Source organism: Anguilla anguilla, chromosome 15 (genome assembly GCF_013347855.1).
Source record: "Anguilla anguilla isolate fAngAng1 chromosome 15, fAngAng1.pri, whole genome shotgun sequence".
NCBI lineage: Eukaryota > Metazoa > Chordata > Actinopteri > Anguilliformes > Anguillidae > Anguilla > Anguilla anguilla.
Genome location: NC_049215.1, coordinates 23,260,579 through 23,285,578, shown reverse-complemented (window position 1 = coordinate 23,285,578; position 25,000 = coordinate 23,260,579). Strand labels below are relative to the sequence as shown.

The 25,000-nt window shown below is 48.2% G+C and overlaps 2 protein-coding genes across 3 annotated transcripts in view; both read left to right on the top strand.

Moving 5' to 3' along the window:
• Nucleotides 1-5,176, top strand: part of hecw2a (HECT, C2 and WW domain containing E3 ubiquitin protein ligase 2a) — a 34,393-nt gene extending 29,217 nt beyond the window's left edge. For both annotated transcript variants that reach the window (XM_035394393.1, XM_035394392.1), the window contains exons 28-29: nucleotides 473-585; nucleotides 987-5,176. In XM_035394393.1, coding sequence (XP_035250284.1) covers nucleotides 473-585; nucleotides 987-1,098 — 225 coding nt within the window. In that variant the 3' untranslated portion in view covers nucleotides 1,099-5,176. The remainder of the gene's footprint in view (nucleotides 1-472; nucleotides 586-986) is intronic.
• Nucleotides 5,177-7,075: 1,899 nt separating this feature from the next.
• stk17b (serine/threonine kinase 17b (apoptosis-inducing)) lies at nucleotides 7,076-24,719 on the top strand. Its single transcript, XM_035393554.1, has 7 exons — nucleotides 7,076-8,072; nucleotides 13,850-14,062; nucleotides 15,919-16,057; nucleotides 16,275-16,401; nucleotides 17,043-17,091; nucleotides 17,363-17,542; nucleotides 19,866-24,719. Exons 1-7 carry the CDS (start codon nucleotides 7,951-7,953, stop codon nucleotides 20,080-20,082), a joined length of 1,047 nt encoding a protein of 348 aa, XP_035249445.1. The 5' UTR covers nucleotides 7,076-7,950; the 3' UTR covers nucleotides 20,083-24,719.
• The last annotated feature ends 281 nt before the right edge of the window (nucleotides 24,720-25,000 follow it).

Here is a 25,000-nt window from a genome sequence, read left to right as displayed (position 1 = left end):
TTTATACTCCAGAGTGCAAATTACGGTGTTTACTTTTGTGTAAAAAAGGCCATTTTATCTGCAGCAAGTGTTTTTAATGGCATGAATATAAAGTAACCGCTTTGCAGGCAAAGGGTCCATTTTGAAAATCAATTGGCAGCAAATATAAGCTCTCATTAAATGTGAGATGCCAGAAATGACATGGTCACCAGAGTTGTTCTAAACAACATGTGCAATAAGGAACATGTTTTTCAGGAAAGCAAAACAGTGTTGTACCCACCACATAGAAAAGGTTTTGATTATCATACAAATTTCTCACTGTATAGGTGCAATACTTGGGGTTTCCTGCCTTTATGTTACGTATATGGACTGATAATAAGTATTAGTATTTCACTGATATTTGTGGACTGTAGAGAATTGTGCCGTGTATTGTGAATGCTGTGTGTGGCCAGGTCTAACTGTAGCTGTTGATTGGGGTGTTCCCTTCCCTCAGTTTGTGACAGGCACCTCCAGTATTCCCTATGAGGGGTTCGCCTCCTTGCGTGGCAGTAACGGACCTCGCAGGTTTTGCGTGGAGAAGTGGGGCAAAATCACCTCCCTACCCAGGTACTGTCCATCTGTCTGTCTGCCTAAGCCCCTCCCCCTGCTCTCCTTCCCTAAGGGTCTCTGTCCTTCAGCATCTGTCTTGTGCCTGCAACTCATATAATAAAAACACTGTTTCTGTAAACCTTCATATTTCTCTTTGCTCAGAAGTGCTCTGAGAGCCATAGTAAGACTTTTCATCCCTGTGTAGATTCGTCTGTCCGTTCCTCACTCTTCTGACTGTCTGTTTTATGGATATCTGTTTTGTGTGTCCTGTAGTCTCCCTGCCCATCTGACTGCAAAACTGAGGGGTTCTTATGCTTCTGTGTGTGTCTGTGTGTGTGTATACGTGTGCATACGTGTGTGTGTGTACATGTGTGCGTATGTGTGTGTGTATGTGCATGTGTGTGTGTGTCTCTCCTCAGGGCTCACACATGCTTCAACCGCCTGGACCTTCCGCCATACCCCTCCTTCTCCATGCTGTATGAGAAGATGCTGACGGCTGTGGAGGAGACAAGCACCTTTGGCCTGGAGTGACATCCCACCCTCCCCATCTGGCCTGTGCCCTCTGCCCCCTGGTCTCCATGGAAGCCCCAATCTCCAACTGACCACACACTCTGAAACACTGACCGCACGCACTCACACACTGACCACACGCGCTGGCATACTGACTGCACATACAGACACCGACACCCTGCCCATGCACAAACACTGACCACACTACACAGACAAACTGGCTGCACCCCCTAAAGCCCTGGCCATACCACTGACAAACTAAAAATGCACACACATCATGCTCTGAAGCACTAGCCGCACACAAAATACACAATTGCTGACATGCAATGCGTACGACACACAGACAGGGTGCGTTTGTCACCTATCAGGAGCGCGCGCGCTTGCGCTGAACAGAAGCACATGCAGGCGCATCTCACAGCCTCATCCTGCTCGAATACGGAGGCGGGCACAATGAAAAGTAGGCCACACCCCCTGAGCGTCGAACTCTCACCCGTGACCGCGCCTACTCAGGTCTGTCGGGGAACTGGGTGGGAAGAAGGGGTCGAGCCTGAAAAGTGGCCTCACGGGACCCCAACAAACCCTCCCCGATAGCACTTACCTCCGCTTTCCATCGCCCTGGATATCCAATGGGAGCCATGGATGAAGCTCTTCCCACCAATCAAAAGAGGTCAAGGAAAGAAACAACAAAAAAAGAAACAAAAGTATAAAAAAACAGTACAAAAACATGAATGAATAAACACAGACTCATGTTTTAATATTTAAAATATGAATTTCCAAAGGATTATATTAGACTCGTTGGGAGTGTAGGAGAGACCCCTGGCCTTTTCCTCTCGGGATTAAAGATATGCCTTTGCTATGGAGGGTTACAATCACGACCCGCACAGGACGTCCCATCTGTAGATAGGCTGCAGTGTTCTGTGGCTGGGATTCGTGTTGACTGGACTGCTGTACTGGGGACACACAGTTCCCTCATCCCCCACACACACAGTGGACGATGAACAAGTCAAACCAAGTTTTGAACTGATGCCCATTTGGGGACATAATTTCCCCTCTTTGGACTGTTCAGGTGCACACTCTCACGCACTCCCACACACAAATGTTCACAGATTCCAAAGTAGGAAAAGGTATGAGTTCTATATGCTTATCAACTGTTTCTTTTCTACCTACAGTAATAACATGACTGAGTGATATGCTATGTTATTAGCGTTTGTGATGTCTTGAAAGCTTTAAGAAGCTTCAGGACAATCAATTTACAAGTACTCCATAGCAGTTAGGCTTGGATATATGGCCCATTATCAATCAAACCAATCTCTTTTGCTGCCATTGAATGACAGTACCTTTGCAAATTTAGGGTAGATTGTTTTTATTGTTTTTATCAACTCGTTAACGTCAATTGTTTATCACAGTGCTCAGTGGCTTTTTATAACAATGGATTATCACAGTGCTCAGTGGATTTATGCAGCGAGTAGGAGACTCAGTCGCTGTTGTAATGTGCAACAATCTACTATCTCTCATTATCAGGCCTGACAACAGAAGTATAAGAATGAAGCACTGTCATAGCTTTTATTAGTGTTGGTTGTTATGGATGTATAACTATGAGTTGTTATCACGTTCCTTATTTCCTCTTTTGAAAGTCTATGTAACATGAACAGAAGCCGAAGATCCGGCATGCTGCACACACATGCACGACACAAGAACACGTGTCCCATTTGTGCACTTCTAAATACACGCTCACACACACACACACAAATGGGCATGCCGCATGCACACACACACAGACGCACTCTCTCGCTGGTGTAATGGCCAAGCTTTTGATGAATGTGAAACAATCACCCGTGAATGTTTAATGAAGGCGTTAAAAGTGAAGTTTGGAAGGGTGGGGAGTGGGGGAGGGGCAGTGGTTTGACTGACCTGGGAGGTCTCTCCAGCTGGGCTGCTGGTGGGGGGAGTGGGCAAGCACTATACCTCGGGATGGGACTGCCCCCCTGCACCTCAGAGGACCCATCCCACTGTCCACGTGAACAAGAGGGCAAACTAGGGTGCCCGACGCCTGTAATGCCCTTTGTCTGCACTCTGGAGAGTAGTTCTGTGGGTATGGCCAGTCCAAGAATTGACCCTCAGAAGATTTTTATACTGTTAACAGTGACAAAGCTATAAACTTGTGGGACATGCTCCCTGCTTTGAGGATTATTTGCAGAGCATTTTTTTCTACTCTTAAAACAGTTGTGACTAATATTAATTTAATAATAAGAGCTGCAAATTGATTGTTTCTTTCCTGTTGGTTTGCGCATTTAAGGCTTATTTCATGAAGATTTGGGCATCCCCTAGTGGTGTGTTCACACACACGCTCTGCTCACATGCAGTGGATACGCCCCTTCTGTGAGGAAGGGGTCGCCACGGGTCAGTCCCCCACATGGGACATTGGCCCTGCCCCCTCCATCACCCCAGTCTCTCCTGCGCAGAGGCCTTTTTAGGGGGTTCCCCTCCCGCTGGGAGATTTCATACTTGTAGGATTTGTCCTCCATTTGCTGTTGCTTCTCATGCCCCCTTTATTCAGTAAGGCCCCTGTGTGTGTGTATGTGTGTATGTTGTCTGCATGTGTGCGTGTGCGTGTGTGTGTGTGTGCGTGCCTGCATGCACGTGTGTGTTCCTACGAGTCCATGTGCTTATGAGTGTGTGTGTGTCGGAGCGGTCATGTGTTGGTAGCTGTGTGGGTGTGTGAGTGTACTTCAGATACACAGGTTGTGATGTACAGGATCCTGCTTCCTCCATCTGCACTTGAACAAGCAACTTTTATATTCCAACTCCTCAGATTTTTTACTGCATGCAGGTCTGTTGTGTTACTCTGTGAAGTATACCACCAATAGGAGTGCTGGAGGTGAGAGGGGCGGGACAATGGGTGGCATCATAAAATGCCCCTCCCCTTCTTTCAGCAGACCAAAGCTACTGGACTATGGTGTGTTTTATAGCTTATAATGCATGCTGGAGGAATAGCAACACACAGTTCTGAGTAGCTCTTTCAGGGAGATAGGGGCTTGATCATACATACTCTCCCTGTTTCCCCCATCAACTGTATCCATCTTTCTGTTCAAGGGGTGAGAGGTCATGGGTCACAGGACAAGGCTAATGAGAACGCTCAAATACGTGCTCAGATTTGAAAAAAAAGTGAGGGAAACTGTAAGTTTTACATGTCTCTGTTTCTGTATGTTTGTATATAATTGTATAGAAGCCTCTGTCCAGTCCTGTGTAAATATTTGCACTGAATGTACCAAAGGTTTGGGGCTGGCTTAGACTCCCCAAGTCTCTCTGTATCTCTCTCTCTCTCTCTGCCTCTCTCTCTCTCTCTCTCTCTCTCTCTCTCTCTGTGCACCCTGTCCTGACACCCCTCCTTCCTCCATGTAAGCCAGCCTGGCTTCACCTCATCCAACATTTAGGGCACCTCATGAGCATGGACGGTCTCCCCCGCCTTCACTAGTTGGTTCAGGCATCCCACCTGCAGCTCTCTTTCCCCGTTTGGTTTGCTCCCCCTGTTCAGGGAAGTCCACACCAGCCTCTCCCAACATGAAGGCCTTGATCCGTGGACCTCGGCGGTCCGCAGCGGGTCCGAGTGCCCAGCTCCGGACCGGCCTGTGCCGAGAACCGGCAGGGTTTGTGTCACACCTGTGTCAGAGCTTCACTCTATGCAAAGCATTTTCCTCCATCTCACACTTATGATTGTAAACATGGAACACGAGTTTTAAAAAGAACATGTCTGCTGTGTTTCTTTTGTCATTTCAGCTGGCTTGAGGTGGAGGCGGAGGGGACAGCAGGGTGGATTTAACCATTCTGCTCTTTAGGGTTGCCATCTGGGGATCATAAAACAGGGTTAAGAGAGACTGATATATCCATCATACCAGAGCCCATAGCCTTCATTTGTTAGCATAGATTGTTTACTTCTAGTTGGACAGCAGTAAGCGGATATGTTGCAGTCTGTCTTAACCCTGTTCATTTAACTTTGCCATCTCCTAGGAAATGTGAGGTGGCCCATTTAGGTCACCAAAGGCAAGTGGTGTCTCACTGTGATGTTTCTTAAGGTTATATAAAACAGTTCTATCAAACTGCCGACAATCTAAACTGTTCTGCATCCTCCATGCTTTCAGGCTTCTGACACTGTTTTGACAAAATCAACTTTATATAGATTTGTGTATGTAATATTCACTATGCCCACTCTAAGAGACTGATGTGTACATAATTTGGGGGTTGGTAGTAGTAAATAATGTTTTGTTTTGCCCAGTGAAGGCCAATTGGAAGAAAGCTATGCAGGTAAGAATGAAGGTATGTGCATCAGTACATATGAGAGGTGGTTGGGACTTCTTCAGTTCCCCATTGAAACTCCTCATCCCCAGCACTGAGGCCTCAGGTAAAAAAAATCTGGTGCCACTCTTTTTCTGTCGAGTGAAAGATATTCAAACCACTGGCACACATTTGTGAGGAACTACAATGCACTTGTGTGGCAATTCACTCATTCAGCAGATGCTCTTATTGAGAGCAGATAAACTGTATGAGAGTTTGCATTCACCCAATTAATATGAGTAACAGTGCCAGACCAGGCTAACTACATCCACAGACCAGTGAATATAGGTGAAACATACAGCACTAAAGCACTAGTGCAAGTTAACTATGCTAACCAAGAGCCAAAATGCAAATTCTGAGTACATACAGATTACATTTATGACAAGCCCTGTGGAAAGAAACTTAAACCCATAAAAATACCATTGCCTGATAGTATGAAAGGTGGTAGTTCAGGGGCTGGGGATAGAAGAGGAACCATCATATCATCTGAAGAAGTGGGTGTTTGGCCCACGTCAGAAGATGGCCAACGATTGTTGATGTGCCAACCAATGTGGGAAGCTCTTTCCACCACTGTGGAACAAGTACAGATGGACATCATGACTGGGAGAAGCACCAGGCAGGAAGGAGGTAGCCTCAAAGTCACGGAATTGAGAGATCAGGTTGGAGTGTAGGGTTTCAATTCAACTTTATTGTTCACTTGCATATTTAAGATAATACTGTAGACCTAATGTTTATGGTTTGAAGATTGATTAGAGGTATGGTGGCGCTGTTCCATTCACTGCCCTTTAGGCTATAGTACTAAGGTTGTAAACTCGATGTGAACTGTAACAGGTAGCCAATGAAGTGAGGTGAGGAGGGTGTACCATGAGCATGCTTGAGAAGATTGCAGACCTGCTGCATGGCTGTGTTCAGCATTAGCTGCAGACTTTTACCAGTGCCAGAAGGCAGAGGGAGGTGACAAAACTGAGTTACATTACATTAAATGCGGCAGACACTTTTATCCAAAGCGAGTTACATGAGAGTCTGCCTTGATTATCAAAAGTCTGTCAAAAAGTTTCAATGCTTATTTGTAAACTGATTACCTATTGAAGAGGTAACTGTTAGGCACAAGACAAATTCTAGTGTCTGTTTAAGTTTAATGCTGTGGTATTCACTTTCCATTTCAAAAAACACAACTTACAAAATCAAAGCTTAATCTGTATGACACAATTGATTTGAAAGGATCAGCATGTTCTAGGCAGTTTCTGGATAATAACCTGGACTTGTCTATACCTCCAGTCGAGACATGCATAAGGGTACACCTGCCAAGACACACTGGGTGTAGCACAGAAAAGGCACATTGTGTTCACTGTGTAACATCTGGTCTGCAACTGGCATCAAAAGAAAAGCAGAACCAGCTACCAGTTCTATTACCGGTTACTCAGTCTGCCACTCTCAGTTCCATTCTATCCTCTCTGCATAGTATTTTTCTTCCTGTCTGCACATTGTAATAATGTGATCGCAAATGTAGGCCTATTTGATCCGTCACCCTCTGGCAAGGACTTCCGCCTTCCTTTGGTGGCAAGTTCAAAATGAGTTGCCTTGCTACAGTGAACGCTGTGCGGCGCTGCGCTAAAAAAAGAAAGGAGTAGAAAAGTGAGGATGGTACGTCACTCGGTTTGAAGCCAGTTCTGCCGGTCATGCTCTGATTGGATTAATCCGAAAAGTGTGACGTAATGTGGGCACCCAAACTCAGCTTTCAAACGAAAACCGACCCAGGAAAGCCGAGAGTGCACTGCCCGGAGTGCGGGTTGTATCAACGCAGCCTCTGTGACCCGTAAGGAAGAGCATTTAAACTTTCATCCGCAAGAGGATCTCGTCTTTCCGATACGCGGATCTGTTCGTGCGTACGATCGAGCTGAGAAAAAAGAAAACAGTGACAAGCTGGCAGGGAAACCGCGAGCAACTGGTGGCGGCGGTGTGTGTTCGTGGAATAACTGATAGGCAAAGTTGTCTAGCGCTGGCTAACGATTGAGAGCTAAGGTAATGTTCAAGTTTCATCTGAGAGAGAAGTGACATTTTAGGATGTGTCACCTTGGTAAAAAGCCAGGACAAGTTTGCAATTCTGATTCACTGTTTCCGAGAAACAACAATTTCTTGTGAATTTACAATAACGTTTGTCACCATTGTGCATAGCTATCAACCCGCTGGCATTGGACTTGTTGAACAGTTTTAGCCTGCTAGTTGGCGAGCAGGCTAGCGTTAGACAAGTAGCTATTTAGCTAATGTTAGGTATCGTTCGCAAAATAGAAGAACGTAATAAAAGTTCGCTCAACTTCATTGTTATTACCACCAGTGGCAACTTTACAACGAAAATAAATAAGTCTGGGGAAAACGCACCCAGGTGGATAACTTCAGCTAAGTTAGCTAAAGTGAATACAAGTTATTTTGAGTCTTTCTCACCTTGCGAAGCACGTCGTTAGCTAGCTTGCTAGTTAACATTGGGCTAGCCAGCTCAACAGTTAAATTAGCTGGGAGAACGCGAAGGCTTCCGGCTGGACTATGATGTCAAGAAGACGGTTGGATAGTCGCAGTTGCCCTCCTGGGCTTTTTGGGGAAATTCAGACCCCTATCCGGAACGAACCCTTGGACAGCCTTTTCGAGATGACCAGCGAACTTGGCAGGTGAGATAATCTCGTCTGGAACCTTGCAATGTATCAACTGTGTGCGCTGTCTTAATGTCCTGTTAGTACATATTTGTGCAGTAGTCCCACTGCAAAAATTAATTTTATATCCTAAGATCCACCATGAAATATATTAAGACAGTTACTTGTTTTGAATGTAAATATTTCTAAGTAGACTTCCGTTTAATATCTCAAAACATCCTGCGCCAATATCTAAATAACGGACATATTAAAATTGGCAACGTGATATTTCCTAAAAATAAAAAAACAACGTGTTTTTATAGTGCTGCAGTACAGTTTGGACACCATCTGATCATTTTCAAAAGTTGAATGCCTAGCCAAGCTGGATAGCTTTCTTGTCTGGGAAAATTATATTGCCAAGCTAGATAAAACAACGCGTTTCATGGCAGAAGGTGAACAAACTGATAATGCAAATATTTTTGACACATTGGCCAGCCATACAGAAGACGTTCCTGTCAATAAACTGCACCACACTCTTTCTACACACTAATTTCTGGGACAGTGGGTGTTTCTTACGCTGTTGGATACGTGGATGCGTTTTGAACAATACTGCTCAGATCTGTGTTTATGTTCTGCGATTCTGGAAGGGTTTGCAATAGCTAGAACTCTCCAACCGCGTTAGGAATGCCAACCTTGTCAAGTGACCGCTATCACTTGCAGAAAGCTTGTTGTGGACTGCATAGAATCCGAGTGTACAATACTTACGAAGGGATTTTCTGCTCGTATATTTTCCACATTCAAGAGGGGAAAAACACTTTGACTTAGTTGCAGCCTCTTGGCAATGAAAGTGATGACTGCAGGTTTGAATCCTGTGGGCTGTTCTTGCATCATTGAGAAAGGTCAGGAAGTTGTCAGATTTGTTGCTTGACCTACAACCTTGCCAGGCTCAGCCATGTCACCCCCCTTCTCATCTCCCAGCACTGGCTACCAATGTCAGCACGCATCAAATTCAAAACCTTGGTGCTCGCCTTTCAGGCAGGTAAAGGGTCTGCTCTGTCATATCTTCAAAAGATCATCAGACCCTGCTCACCAGCCAGACCTCTCTGTACTGCAACCTCTGGGGACCTGGCCCCTCCCCCACTGCATGGTGGACTTCCGGGTCACGTCTCCTGTCTGTTCTGGCCCCCCAGAAGTGGAATGAGCTCCTCGCTGCAGACAGGACAGCAGGAACCCTACCTGCCTACTGACACAGACTGAAGACACACCTCTTCAGACTGAGTCATTAGATATCCTCTTTCTCTCTTTTTGGATTTTTTCTTTTGATAGTAATGTTATAGGTATTCATGTGCAAAGATATGTTGGCTGTGGAGTATTGTTTACCTTTGTTTACAGTATTAATTATCGGTTTGTTTTATTAACTTTAGATGTAGGCCTATTGGTTATAAATGGGCCTTCTTGGTGATACTGCGTTACAATAGAGAGAGTCGGTGTGTTTTTGCTTTTTTCTGTGGGAATGTCGTTTTTTTTCTTATGACTTTACAGGAAAGCTTCTTTTTTTTCTAGCAAGGCTTTATGCTAACATTCTTTCCAAGGAGCACATGTGCTCTTAAAGTTAAATTTAGAGCACACTAATGCATCCCAGTTAGTTGATGTGCTCAAAAATATTTTTTCCAGTTAGTGCACATCCATTTTCAGGAGCAAATGCTTATAAAATGGGAGCACTGTAGAGCCCTGGCTAGTGTTCTGCAATCAGGTTATCACTCCAATGCAGGCAGTTCTTACCTACTTCCTGAGTTCCAGTCTGTGCTGTGCCGGACGGGATCAAATCCATAGGATTTATGAGGAGGGAGGAGATTACAGCATCTATCAAAAATGAATAAGAGTGGAAACAAACCCCTGTCAGAATTCAAGGTGTTTTGCAAATATATCAGCAAAAAAAACTGCTTTGCTTTTCAGTTCATTTTCCGAATTCATTTTTCATCTTCTAGCAGAAGAATGGCTAGCCAGCTGTGTTTATTCGCTTTCTGGAAAATCACCTTCTGCTGTCGTCAGGGACAGAGGGGCCAAGTGGTCTGGGTCAGGGGAGAGGGAGGAGACAGGTGGGCATGGGCTTGTCGAGCCCCGGTCACAGTGGGAGGGGTGTCAGAATGTGGGCAGAGCTCTGCAGGTTGTCCCCTGCTTTGTGATGCAGTGTTCTGGGAGTCGGGCAACCCCTGAATCTTTTCATGGCCTTGGTTCCATGCCGTAGATTAAGTACACATACGTGCCTTGCGTTCTGCCATAAAATGAATGTTTACTTGCAGTTAGTGTGTTTTCAGTTGGAGTCCATACAACCCACAGACTCATACACACACAGACATCGAATGAAAGGATCTATGGTTTCGAGAATTTGACTGAGTGGGATATTACAATAGTCAGATTTGAGCTTTGAGGATGTACAGTGTGCAAATATTGTCACTTCCTTGGATGAATAACCCACATTTTCCTGTGTAAATGATTATTCACTGCCCACAATTCTGCATGTTCATGCACACTTTCAGACCAGGAAATGTGGCAATAGTGAATCGTCTTATATGTGCAGTTCCTAAGCTCTGAATATCTGTCAGTAAACTTCCCCTTTTGTCTGTGAATAGGCATTCCAACTACTGCTCTGAGTAAATCTATAGGTAATGTTTGGTCTTATCCTTAACAACTTGAAGTGCATCTGCAGTGTTTTTGGACACTTTTTTGGTTTATCGTATCCACTATTGTGAAACTCCCTCGAGAAATACACACAAAATTAGCCCCGTAAAGTGAGTGACCTCCATCAGAACAAGACAAAGTATAATTACTTCAATGTGTTTAGTCCCTGGAGCATGCAAGAGAGAAATTCTGCCCTCAGAAAGGTCGACCCTGAGTGGGGATGTTAAACCGTCTTTCCGTAGAGACTTGCAGTGCTCCAGCAGGCGTTGTAGCCTGTCCAAATGTCCTTGGTCAGTAAGATTGACCAGCATGGCCCGAAATGTGACCGGAACATTGGCTGCCCCCGCACGTGAAATGTGAAGCAATTCCTCGTGAGACCACCCCCTGGTTGCCAGATAACGCAGAACGCACTGCCTCCCTGAACTATAGGTTAGGGGGGATTCTGACATAGGATCAGCTCTCTCAGGGTGTCCTGGCAGCCCCACTGTGTGGGAGTCAGAGGCAGCCAATCAGAATATTGCTGGATATTCAGTAGGTGTGAATACTTCAGCATGGGTCATCCAGGCCATGTATCTCATCCCCAAAAACATATTGTCCCTCCTCACCCATGCAGAAACACATGGGGTTAAATGGTTTTAAACGTGCTCGTATCAACTGTGCTCTGTGACTGACCGCTATGACATTGAGCAAAATCCTGCAGTGAGATGGTGGAGTGTACATATACACACACACACTCACACAGGCATGCACACACACACACACACACACACCCCTCCGCAGTGTTTCTGTGGCAGGGGAAGGAAGTCATCTGTAGAGTAAATAGCTGTGGAGCTCCCTGCAGGGCTGAGAAACAGGAACTGCCACTACTCCTGCCTCTTGGGTTCCTGCTTTTGTGTGATTTGTGTGTGTCTTGCGTGTTCGTGTTCCCGCACGATAGCGTGTGCGTTCGTCACATTCGCCATCATACGCAGAATTGGCCCGGACTCCCCCCTCGTAGTCGCCACTCCAGCGGTGACACGTGGAAGTGGGTCATTTACAGTCGGCCGACGCACAAACACAGAAAACCCCGACACAGCACACGCGTTTCCCCCCTTCTGCAGCCTCAGCCCACAGCCCACAGCCCACACTCTTACCCAGGCCGGCTCGCAGAACACAGCCCATATTAACACACTGTAATGAGTCAGGAAAGGGCGGTTCGTAAGGGTGTGAAGAAGAAGTGGAGAGCATGACTGTGTGCTGCTGTGACTGGCCGGGGGCTCGTGTCTCTGCCAGGAAGAAGCCCCTGCTAAACCCAGCCCTGAGAGCCCCGGGGAAGGGTTCTGGAGCGCGTTCTGAGCGCGCTCTGTTCTGAGCCGCCGTGCTCTTTGCTGCCCTGCCAGGCCGCCGGTCTCTCAGAACATTTTAAGTGAGGGTTCTGGTTCTGCGGGACCGGGAAACCGAGCGGGCAGTTTTTCAGGCACAGTCCTAGTGCTCCTGCGATGGTGCTGTTATGCCTTATACATCCACTGTCGGGATTGAACATAGGAGTGTGTGTGTGTGTGTGTGCGTACGTGCATGTGCATTTTTGCATGTGCACATTTATACACACGTGGGAAACTTTATCTTTACTGCGTAACCGTAAATTTCCGTGAGAAATCACCAGGGGCTTTTGGGCCCCTGGGACTATTATGTCAGTGACACTCGTGAAATCTTCTGAAGTTCCCTGTTCGGTTGATCAGTGAAGCAGAAAGGGTGGCTGCGGCTGTCAGTGTCCCCCGAGGCCGGGTTTGAAGGCACTGCTTCAGCACTCCTATCAGCTGCTCCGGCTCAGCCGGTCCTCCCCACTGTCACTCATCCCCAGTGCGGTTCAGTCACACGGCTCCCAGCTTCCCTGACCAGCTGTGAGTCAGGCCTCCCGGGGCACGTGCTGGACAGCCGTGCCCTCAGCTGACATAATGTATGCGTGAGCGCTGAGCAGTCAAAAGTGCCAGGGGTTTCGCCAGCCCAGTCGGTGGCCAAGTGGCCAATGAGGCGTTTCTCACTGCCAAAGGGACAACCTGGCAGCCAGCAGAGTGCTGCCCTGAACTTTGGGGGCTGTCTGTGAGTGCTCATCTCAGTTAAGCGCACTGTTACCGGGTGTAGATAAGCACAGGTGTGAAGACACGCACGGTCCCAGAATGCATTGCTGTGTTAAGAGTGACGGCTGCCTCAGTGTGACCGATGTGCGTGCGTGTAAATGACACGCTTTCTGAGCTCTAAACGTCGCTAGCTCCACCACAGACCCCAGGAGACGGAGGCCGTCACCTCCGTCTCCCTACCGTGCCCTGTTCCTCTGTGCCGAGGAAGTTCCTGTTGCTAACAGGAAGTTCTGATGTGGTCCACACCTTTTCTGTTGTGACTGCCGTTGTTTGTCTGTTTGTACACTTGTGTACATTGTTTCACAAGCTGTGTTGTGACAGACGTACAGTGTGTCCCGGGTCGTGAGCCGCAAAAGACATTTAACCATGCGGCTTTTGAAAAGCCTTTGAGTCAGCAAATTGAAAACGTTTTTGGCACATCAAGGATGGAAAAGGGAGAGAGAAACGTGAAACAGGAAATTCCTGCATCTTCATTTCAATCCCTCCCTTTTCCAACGTTATCTCTCTCGGCAGAGGGATGGATTGCAGTATGCATTTTAAAATGTCTCGCCATTCAGAATTTTCAGAGAGTGAGAAAGAGAGAAGGGACAATAAAGACAGGAAAGGAACATGTGATGTTTTTTTATACAATGGATGTGTTGCAGTCCTTGGTTGATTAAGTGCTGTAATTTAATCTTTCTATCTCCCTCTCCATCTCCCTCTCTCCCTCCCTCTCTGTCTGTCTGTCTGTCTCTCTATCCCTCTCTGTCTGTCTGTCTGTCTCTCTATCCCTCTCTGTCTGTCTGTCTGTCTGTCTGTCTGTCTGTCTGTCTGTCTCCCTCTCTCTCCCTCTCTGTCTGTCTGTCTGTCTCTCTCTCTATCCCTCTCTGTCTGTCTGTCTGTCTCTCTGTCTATCCCTCTCTGTCTGTCTCTTTCTCTCTCTCTATCCCTCTCTGTCTGTCTGTCTCTCTCTCTATCCCTGTCTCTGTCTGTCTCTCTCTCTATCCCTCTCTGTCTGTCTCTCTGTCTCTCTCTCAGGGGGAAGTTTGCGGTGGTGAAGATGTGCATAGAGAAGACCACGGGTAAGGAGTTTGCCGCCAAGTTCCTGCGCAAGCGTCGCCGGGGGCGGGACTGCCGAGCGGAGATCGTGCACGAGATGGCGGTGCTGGAGGCGGCGCGGAACAACCCGCGGGTGGTCAACCTGCACGCCGCCTTCGAGACGGACCACGACATCGTGCTGCTGCTCGAGTAGTGAGTCTGGGGGGGCGGGGTTCTGATGTTGTCACGGAGACAGGAGTCAGGTTTCGGGCCGCCTCAGGGCGAGCCCGCAGCTTTGTTTGGGGGGGGGGGGGGGCGGTTGCGGTCGCGGTTGCTGGAGGTCACGCTCGCGGCCGGTTCCCGCGGCTGCTCCACAGGGATTCAGCAGTGGGCCGGGTGACTCAGCACTTTCGTGGCGGGGCAGGTAGGCCTCGCCTGCGTCAGGAAGTGCCCGCCCGTGTGTACGGGCGAGGCCCAGAAGTGCAAGCACTGCAAGCGGGTCTGGATAACACTGTTTGCCCTTCACGATAAACAGCACGGCCAGCTTTCTGCGTATCTGAGCAAGACTGCCACAAAAGCCTTACTGATAATTACAGTAGATAAACGATAAATTATGTGAAACTAGTATTTCCAGCCCAGTATGTGAAAGTTTATTAATGTATGAGCTCATGGATCGCAGTTGAATCGTTTAGTGGTGTTATTAAAGAAGGCTTTTCAGGATTAGGTTTAGGTTACTTTGTCACGTCGGAGCTTCTGTTTTGACATATAAAATATAAAAGTTCCCCCGCTGCAGGATGTTAAACTGGTTTTGGGGGCTCCGCGTTGCCTTTGACGGTGAGCAGGCTGGCGCACGCCCCGCTCACTGAGCACAGCCGCACCGCGCAGACACCGTCCGGACGGCCCCGCTCCTTCCGCCCGTGCAGAGAGAGAGGGAGCGGCTCTCACAGCGGCACTGTGGGATTGCTGGCACCGCTGCCAGGAGGGTGTGCCGTGCTGAGCTGATGAGTGCTTCAGTGCCGTTTATTACCTGCCGTTTGCGCTGAAGGCGGGAAGAGGACTAGCGGCGTAAAGCTCAAAGGTGAAAGGTCAGGTGCTGCGCTTGTCCTCCGTGCGAACTCTTCCTCCTCGGCCGTAATTTCCCGCCTCTTCCCTTCCTTGACGTGCCCACTGTTGTCAGGGGGCCTACTCATGGACAGAGCTCGGCTGGCGATAATGGCAGCACTGTGAAGCTGTATCTACAGTGCAGGGTTCTTATAGACCCCTTCCCTCTCTGGAGGTTTATGAATTTCCTGTGTTTGAAGTCCAGTCAAACGGAAGCCTTGTCGAGTTTACTGGAAAGGGAGTTTGCAGGTGTGGTCACATCAGCTTCACCATATGCCCTATAAAACCCATCTTTATTGGTTTTGTGCTCTTGATATCGACCTGATTTGATAAAATGTTATGTGATACAAACACTTCTGCCTCTCCTTCCCTCCCTCCATCATTCCCTTCCCCCTCTTATCAGCCCATTTTGGCCCCAGCCTTGCTCTCTGCCCTGTGACCGGGCAGGGTCCGGTCTTTAAATCCAGGTCAGGGTTGTGTAGCGTTGATCCCCGTTCACGGTCACGGCTTTAGATAAGGACCTGTGGGGAGTGAGCGGGTCCGAGCGGGTCAGACCGCAGCAGGACCGTGCTCCAGTGCTGTGCGGTTTATGACCCCGCTCCAAACGCTGATCACATGACACCGCAGGCCCTGCCTCATGCAAATGGAATTTAATGTCCTCTGAAACCCAAGCCCACTGCTGTGTGTGAGTTACATTAGTGAGTGGTGAGTCTGGGCTCATAGAGCCAGAGTGTGTCAGTATTTCAATTGCTTTACCCACAATCCTCCTTGTGGAGAGCCAAGTGAAGGGGCAGTGGACATGCCGAAGAGTTTATTGTGTGACTTGGGAAGGGCTTGAACACGAACCTTCTGAGAGTACAAAGGTCCCCGAAACAAAGGCTGACATGGTGTGTGTGTGTGTGTGTGTGTGTGTGTGTGTGTGTGTGTGTGTGTGTCTGTGTCTGTTTGTGCGCTTGTGTGTGCATCAGCGCGGCGGGCGGGGAGATATTTGACCACTGTGTCTCGGACGAGCCGTTGCCGGAGCGACAAATCACCCGTCTGATTTGGCAGATGCTGGAGGGCATTCACCTCCTGCACCAGAGCAGTGTGGTGCACCTGGACCTGAAGGTGAGCTGGCACACACACACACACACACACACATGCATGTGCGTGTACACACACACACACACACACACACACACACACATTTGATCTGTGTATATCACTGTACTCTTGAACACCCTTCTACACTGTCTCTGAACACTCCTCTGAAATAAATACAAATGGTGGAGGGAAACCCAGCCCTTCAGAGTTGCCGTGACAGCATGTCTCCGCCCCCTCACAGCCCCAGAACATCCTCCTCACCAGCCTGTCTCCGCTGGGCGACATAAAGCTGGTGGACTTTGGGCTGGCACGCAGGCTGGGCACCGCGGGCGAGCTGAGGGAGATCCTGGGCACGCCGGAGTACGTGGGTAAGGACCCCGCCCTCCCTCTCCAGCGCTGTCCGTACACGTGAAATTCCACACCTCCCCTCCACTGTCCGAGCTGGCTTTCTCAGCTGTTCCCTGAGGACCAAGCAGTCTCACTGAGGCCTGCAGTGGATAGCAGAAATGTTTGATTCTTAATCTAGGAAGTCTTTCTTTAAAACATTTAATGTGGTTTTTCCTCATTGAAGAGCCTGACTGACAGGCACCATTGGTTGACGGATTGACATTACATTTTGGAATTTTGTAGAAGCTTACAAAGCCTCTACAAGCTTTGTAAGGTTCTACAAGGCTAGAAGCTCCAAGTTTCCCTCAGCCAGGGAAACTTGGAGATTACAGCTTTAGACACTATCCATTTATCCAGCTGGGTATTTCTACTGAAGCACTTGCTTACCCACCCCGTCTGTGAAGCCCAGTTCCCTAACCGCTACACTACAGCACCGCCCTTGACGGTTCTCTCTGTGTGACATCAGCGCAGCCCTTTCTCAAGCCTGCTTTCCTCGCTTCCTCTTTCCCAGACACGGAACGGAAGTGCCTGGCAAGACAGGAAGTAGCAATGCCTTGCACAATGTTTTGCTGCGCAAACCTGTTGCAGTGTCTTCTGGGTAATGCCTCTGCCTTTGTTCTAGCCCCAGAGATCCTGAACTATGAGCCCATCACCACCGCTACAGATCTATGGTGAGTCCCCCCCCCCCCCCCCCCCCATGCCCCCTTTCAACAGCAAACCTCTCAAGGATTCTGCTGTGAAAGTGCATTGTCAGAAAGCCTTGTGTAAGCAACATGGCAGTCTATTCATTTCAGTTCAGTTCATTGCAGTTCAGTTCATTTTAGTTGTTATTGAAATACTAACGTGAAAGTGAATAAATATGAATAAATAAGAGGGATACAATTATAGCTCAAGTAATAGTAAATGAATAGTAAAACTGAATGTGCGTGTGTGTCGCTGCAGGAGTGTGGGAGTGATCGCGTACATGCTGGTGGTCGGGGAGTCTCCTTTCGTTGGGGAGGACAAGCAGGAGACCTTCCTCAACGTGTCCCAGGTCAACGTGGACTACTGCAAGGAGGCCTTCTCCCAGGTGTCCGAGCTGGCCGTCGACTTCATCCGCAAGCTGCTCGTCAAATCGCCCGAGTGAGTGGCGGGGGTCTTTCTCCCAGGTCTCTCCGTGTCCTGGGGGGGTCTCTCTGTGTCCCGAGGGATGTCCCTGTGTTCGGGGGGGCTCTCTGTCCTGTAGGGGGGGTCCCATGGCGGCTCTCTGCACCCCGTTGCGGACCGCGTCTCTTGCGGCGCCGTCCCGCGGCAAGCGGGTGCGAGCGTGCGAGTTTGGGAGGGTCGGGCCCTGAAAGCGGACGGGCAGAAGCAGACTTGTCTGAGGGGAGCAGTCAGAGCGCGGCGCGCTTATGTAAGAGCCTCTCAGGACCGCCATTGTTACTGCCGGGAGAGCGGCACTCCCAGATTCCCTGTTATTGAGCTCACCGCTGCGCTGGATCACTGTTTATTTGCCTGGCAGGCATCGGTTTCCAGGGCGACCGACACAGCTCGCAATTTCGCACATTCTGTCCGTTTATGCAGCTGGATGCGCGTCGAAGACTTGCGCATTGAGTGCTTCACACGAAGACGGCAGCGTCTGATTGGGTAGGAACCCTGTGACCGCTGGCTTTCGTACCTGGGGTCCTGTAGTCATGTCAAATCGCTACAACTTCCGACAGTTACAATATAAGCAAAATATCAGCTTGTTTGGTTTGAAAGAGTCGATGCAAGAGTGTGTAGTTCATTCATAAATTATATACTGATTTTCTTCGAAATATCTTCTGCAGTTGTTGAGAGCCCCCGATAACAGCATAGGGGATGTTCAGCAGCATGAATGAGTCACAGTGTGCAGGTAGAAGCTGCAGTTTGCTCAGAGCGATGGTGTGCGCGAGTCTGATCACGATGGCGTGTGCTGGTCTGATCATGATGGCCTGCTCAAGTCTGATCACGATGGCATGTGCTGGTCTGATCATGATGGCCTGCTCAAGTCTGATCACGATGGCGTGTGCTGGTCTGATCATGATGGCCTGCTCAAGTCTGATCACGATGGCGTGTGCTGGTCTGATCATGATGGCCTGCTCAAGTCTGATCACGATGGCGCTCTCTCCACACATCAGCATTTCCTGTCAGAGGGAAGGTCCCGCTCTACTGGAAAGCGATTCTGAGCGGTTCTGTTAGGGCTCCAGGTAAAGGGTGGTAGTCGAGCCGCGACCATCCCGCTGGACTCTGCACCCGCCGTGTATTTTCACCTCCTTCCGATGAGCGGGGATGAGTGGAGGGGAAGGGTCTGGTGCAGCGTGCTGATTGGCTGAGCCGAGTGCGCTTTGCAGTAAGAAAACCGCGTTGGCACTTTGGTTAAATCCGATGAAGTGATGTCAGTGAACGCATTTCAACAGGATATAATTGGATATTTTATTATTATTTTATTATGTGTGTGTTGCTGGTTAACAACCTCAGCTCACACAGGACGTCCTGTTTCAGTGCAGTAATATAGAAGGTGATTGCCTGTGTTTAATCCTTCTGTTACATTTTAACAGAAGTTAGTCCAATTTTGTTGCCAGTTTTCATCAACATTCTCTTGGTAAGCCAGGTAATTGTTATGGGTTTACAGTTGTGAGCTTCTCCACAAACCTTGTGAAAGCGCGGTTAATCAGTAAAAGAGCCTTTTTAGGGTTTACCGGTCGTTAAGTTCAAGGGTCAGCGGTGCAAAGTGAAAGCCATTTGTGTATGCAGATAAAATAGTTGCAGATTTCTGTGTGTCAGCCCCACAACCAATCAGCAGGTTTGCAATTTATTGATTTATATATATATTAGATATATTTTTTATGAGGAGGCACCGTGCACTCAAAACTTCACGGTCCACGTGCCTGAAACATTCGTTAAGTCATTCTTATTGGCTTAGTGGATTGTGGGTGAGATCTGAAACACGGAAACCTGCAGAGCTTTGTGATCCTTTGTGCAGCGAAGCGCTGTGACATCCCAAATCCGCCCACAGTACAAAAACAAGGACAAGGCGAATCTGAGCTCAACAGAAAGTCCCTTGTGCCCAAATCAAAACAAGGTGCAACAGAAATTTCCCTCAACATACTATATTGATGTAAAACCTAACCAAAACGTGCGCATAAAAGAAAAAGAAAATTAGCCGTCCAAACACTATACGTAAAGACAAACAAATAACCGAAACAAAGCTACAACTCTGTGACATCGTGCATGGTCCAGCCACAAAACTGCTCCACAAAAGCCTCTCCTGTTCTTCAGCTGCAGCAGGCTTATGTAGGGCCACAGGCAGGTGAAGCCTATCAGGCAATTTGCAGCTCGTTAAGGTGGAGCGCAGGAAAAAAGAGAAGCACAGATCACATGCAGGGGGTCAGTTAAAGCGCCTGCACGTAACAAGCACTGACCGAGCCTGTTCTGATCCGCACAGGGACCGGCCCAGCGCGGCGGACTGCATGACCCACCCCTGGCTGTGGCAGCTGGGCCCGGAAAGCGACCCCCCCACGCCCCGGACCCCCCGGGACAGGAGCGTGGGCAAGTGGGCCTTCCAGCCGGAGGACTTCGAGGACAAGGAGAACTTCCTGGAATCCTCGTACGGGAAGAGGATGCGTCTGGAGGAGGCTGCGGCGGGGGAGGGCGGCATGTGAGCACCCCGCCCTGCCCCTCCCCGCCCTCAGACTGTAAAATCAAGTGTTGCAAGGGATGCTGGGAAAAAAAATCCTGTGCCTCGTTTGTATGTCTGTCTGTCTGTCTGTCTGTCCACTCCTCTGCCCGTCCCAGTGGCAGACCCGGGTTCTACTTGTGATGTTTGGCAGCACTTCTACTCTCGCGTGTCTCTGAAGGCCCTCTCAGCTAAACCAAAGATTGACAGTGTTGTCACGGGGACTTCGCTGCTTTTTATCTGCATATCAAAGGAATCATTTTCTGTTAGAAATTTTAAGTTAGCTTTTTTGCGTGTGTATAAATTATGCTTAGCTTCCACGTAAGAATATTTTTTGATTTTTCCATTTGTCATGCCTTTGCTGGTATTTAATCTGTTTGTTCTTTTTATGTTGATTGAATCTCGTCTCTTTATTATTGAAATCGAAGGCCAAAAGTCTTGAGGAAAGAACAGCTGGTAATCTGGCTGCCAGAGTGCTCACACAGCCTCGGTCCTGGCAGGGCGGTGGAGGCGGGCTTAGTCCCACTCAAGTCCCGCCCACCAGGCAGAGCTCCTCCCTCTGAGGGCTCATGCCCTCACCCATTTCAAGTCCGGCCTCATGGCGGCTTGCAGAAGTGACCGTTGCGTGTTCCCGGTTAGCGGCGCGGCGCGCGTTTCCTGCGCAGGCCCTGGGGCTGCTGGACTCTTTGTTCCTTCCTCTCTGTCAGACTCTGACACAGACATTGCCAACCGAGACCTGGGTCCAAGCTGAGCGTTGAGTATTTGTACCCTCCCCCCGTCGTCCAATGACCTGGCTCCTCAGACGGGTCAAAGGTTAGGGGGCAGGGCTAATTGAGGCCCCTGTAGGAGATTAGGCTTTTTCATGAAATGACTTTAGTCAGTGTTTTCAGCCACCTCTTAACAGTTCCCATTAGGAAGAGCTATGCATCCATGTTATACATGCCTGAAGTAAGTCTGATTATGTCCTTTTATATGTTTGTATTTTTAAAGTGCATTAATCGTATGTTTTAATATTAATGATAATATTTGTGTATTTTAAATAGATGTGTGCCATACATGTACATTAAATCAGGCCAGTATCTGACTGTATGTATTTCCCTCCTGACTGGAACCTCACGGCCTCAACCAATGAAAATAATGTTATCTTAATGTCACAGCCTCCTGCTAGATCCTATTGGCTGTTGAGCTCAATGCTTTGATTTGGGAGTGGCCTTTCTTCCCACTCAGGCCCCTCCCTGACTGCAGCGCCCCCCACCGCCCCCACCCTCCCCACCCTCCTGCTTTTCAGCACAGGATGCCCCGCACATTCCCCCTGGATGCCCGGGCACAAGGGCGTTTTATCATTCCAAGGTGGCGCTAGGGGGTAAAAAAGGTGAGCGATCCTACCACCGTCATTAACATTCCGGCTCTTTGCCCGTAGCAACCCGTCCATGTCCAGGAACACGCTGCAGCCGGCTGAACATGTCCAGGACCTGTTTCGGCTGAACTGCGCACACTGGTTGCTTTTATTTCTCCTGTGCCAGTGGAAGTGTATTGATCACTGGCCATCAGAGAGTGATTAATTTACAGAACGTAGGCTGTGTGCAGGGGTTCAGTCAGTCTGGCGGGGAGAGGGGTGGCTCTTGCCCTGCTGAAAGACTTCACCTGTAGGAGGCGCTGTAGACAATTATGTGCTGCCTCACAGGACTCAACCCAGGTCAGCGCAGTGGGCTACATCAAGAGCCACAGCTTCGTCAAATTTAAAGAAAAGCTTTACAGCCCCCCACAGATATGTCGCGACAGTTAAGTGAGGCTCCCTCAGATATTCTGAGGGTCTGTTTTTAAAAAAGCTTTAAAGCCTGACTCGAACCCGGATGACAAATTTAGGACCGCACTGTGCTTTTGTGCCCCCAGCTCCGCCCTGCTTCCGTGATCTTGACTCAGTGCCCAGAATGCAGATCCTTTGAACGAACTGTTTTTCGTGTGCGCTCAGCAGCGCAAGACCAAACTAGTTCCTTTCGCTGCTTCTCATCGGCTAAACCGCACGCGGAAGCTGCGTGTTTACCATGAAGCGCGCTCTTTGAGAAAAACGAGCCGTTCTGGGAAACGTGCGCGGTGTCATGGTTCGCGTACCACACCCAAAGTACAAGTTTTGTTTTCTTGCTACGCAGTGGCATTGCAGAAGTTCCTCTTACAGCCACTTTCACTAACTCTCAGGCACTTCAGACAAAACTTCTGCTGAGCTTATATTAAGCTTGTGCCGATGCCCCCTTATCCAATGAAAAACACCCGAGTCAAAGGGCGGATATTATAGGATGGAAAATACGCGGGCAGTGAAATCTCAGACTTCATCCCAGCATGCTGTTCTGCATAGTCTGGTTCATTGACGACGGTCCTCGTGAGTTTTGAGTTTTGCTGCTCTCGCAGTATAGGGCCTTCACATGATTTTAGGGGATAATGAGCGCAGGGATTTGATAGGTGGTCGTTTGACTGAAGACAAGTGGGAGGGGCTTCTTCTATGCCCCCCCACTCCTCCAATGAGGTTGAACTTTTGTTAAATAAATAAATAAATAAATAAATAAATAAATAAATAAATAAATAAATAGATAGACATGCACATTCCAATCTCCATCTTGGCCTCAGGTGAATCCAGACTGCACATGTCTCATGACCAGCCACTGCTGTAAGCCTGTATGTCTGTACTGTATGTGTGTGATTAATTCAAACTGCTCTTTCTCGAGTGCTGTACCAGTGTTTACCAGTCGAGTAGGCCCAAGAGCCATTCTCTCACCGATGGTAACTCTTCACCATCAACCCTAGACTCCTACTGCTGCCCCACACATTTCACATTTCGCCAAATTGACGCCAGTTCACCAGCATGTGGGTCCATGTAGGAACTCAGTGCTAGCGTAGGGTCAAATAAACAAAAGCACAGAATAGCAGATACAAGTTCTTCCATCTAGCAGCGTGACACTTGCCCGGGCAGCGGCCGCTCCTGGCCTTCACCTCTAAATGAAGTCTCGGCTGTGTGCTTCTGGGTTTTGATGTGTTTTTCAGGTTTTTGGGAATAGCCTCGGGTGTGTGTCACGCCCTCTTTGGAAGAGCTGCTTCCCTGTTTGTTGAAGTACGCACACGTTAAAACATGAGGAGGGCACCGGGGAACGCACTTAAACTAGAGCAGAGAGAGTGGAGATAGCGGACGCTTTTGTGAGCGTGAGTGAGCGGGGGCAGAGGGGCAGCCCCCTTCAGGTTTGGTGGGGGGGGGTTCGGGCATTGCCGTTGGTGAATTTGGAAGATGCTCGCTGGAGAAAAAGGAGATCAAATGATATTTATACAAAAGACTCGATTGCGTGTGGAGCGATGAGGAAGCGGAGAGAAGCATTGGGGCTTCACCGAGGCCTGCAGGGCAATGGCGGGAAGGGCACGGTAACGTTGAGTGGTGGGTTCTGAAGAGGAGGTTCTGTACGTGTGAGCAGACTGGAGCGGGAGTACGGGAGGGGGCAGGGCGATGGGGAGTGTGGGGAGGCAGTTGTGTCAGGAGGCTGAGAGCGCACATCCAGCCTCTGAATTCCTCTTTGTTTGTGGGGATGCTAGAGGACACATGGGTTTTGTTAGAGCTTCAGGGTAACTCGGATATGTCACTGGCTGGTACTCACATCAACTGCAGTCTTGGGATGGTCCCAAAGGGAAAGCAGCAGCTATACTGTGGGGTGGATATACATGGATATTTTAAGAGGCTGTAGTACTTGAATGTTTGAGGTGAACCAGGGAACAGATTATTTAGCTGGTGCCTTTTCAAGTATCAGTTGAGTAGGTATGTCAGTAAAGTGAAAGTGGAACAAGCCATAGTGCTGGAATGTTTGTCTGTGAGTTGGCAGTGGAACAGGCCATAGAAATGTTTGTCAGTGAGATCATAGTGGAAGAACTGGAAAGTTTGTAAGGTAGCAAATGAACAGGCCATAGATGTGGAATGTCTATCCGTGGTAACATTGGAACAGCTGGAATGTTTGTGAGGTAACCGTGTAATAGGTTATTTGTCTGTGAGATAATGGTAGAAGAGGCTGTAGAGCTGGAACATTTGTCTGTGAAGTAATGGGTAACCATGGAACAGGCTGTAGAGCAGTGGTAAACAACCTTGTTCCTGGAGATCTATCGTCCTGTAGGTTTTCACTAAAACCTTAACAGAGCACACCTCATTCAACAGCTATAGGTCTGCATTGAGCTGCAAATTAGTGGAGTCAGGTGTGCCAAATTGGGGTTAAAATGAAAACCAACATGATGGTAGATCTCCAGGAACAGGGTTGGTTACCATTGCTGTAGAGCATACGTATATGTTACAAAGGTGGACAATGTCTGAATTACTGCATATCTCCATACTTCCTGCTCTCATTGGCTACAAGACTGGAGAACACTGGTACACATGTTTTGTAAATTAGAAACTATGAAAATAATGTTGGGAAGAAATATATATTTATTTTGTATTTTATAGTTTTTTTTAAAAGATGGTTTTATATGCCTGATTTATAAGGTTGATAGTTTTAGATTGGTCTGAATATACTTGCATCAAAAGAAAAATTCTAAATGTGGTCATTCCTGTTATTGAGGAAAAAATGATTATTAAAGATGGAAAAACCCCCAAATTTTGATATTTGTCATTGTATTGTTTTCCTGAAGTGTGCTTTGGTATAGACTTCTTACTGAACATGTAAGGCAATGCTTTCCCTTTAGCTGCAGCGTATACATCCTGCAGGACTGAGCAATACTGATAATTATGAGATGGATTTATGGGAAACCCTGTGATTAATACTTGGTGTAGTCATCCCTGGACCTTGAACCATTCCTCCATGCAGAACCTGTCAGGATCCTTGATATCCTTAGGTTTCCACATATGGACTGCCCTCCTCAATTCAGACCACATGTTTTTG

Bases quoted from the DNA above. Each gene is read 5' to 3' on its own strand.
- stk17b (XM_035393554.1), top strand. From the start codon at position 7,951: ATGATGTCAAGAAGACGGTTGGATAGTCGCAGTTGCCCTCCTGGGCTT. The intron at 8,073-13,849 runs GTGAGATAATCT...TCTCTCTCTCAG, and splicing joins ATGACCAGCGAACTTGGCAG to GGGGAAGTTTGCGGTGGTGA. The intron at 16,058-16,274 runs GTGAGCTGGCAC...GCCCCCTCACAG, and splicing joins TGGTGCACCTGGACCTGAAG to CCCCAGAACATCCTCCTCAC.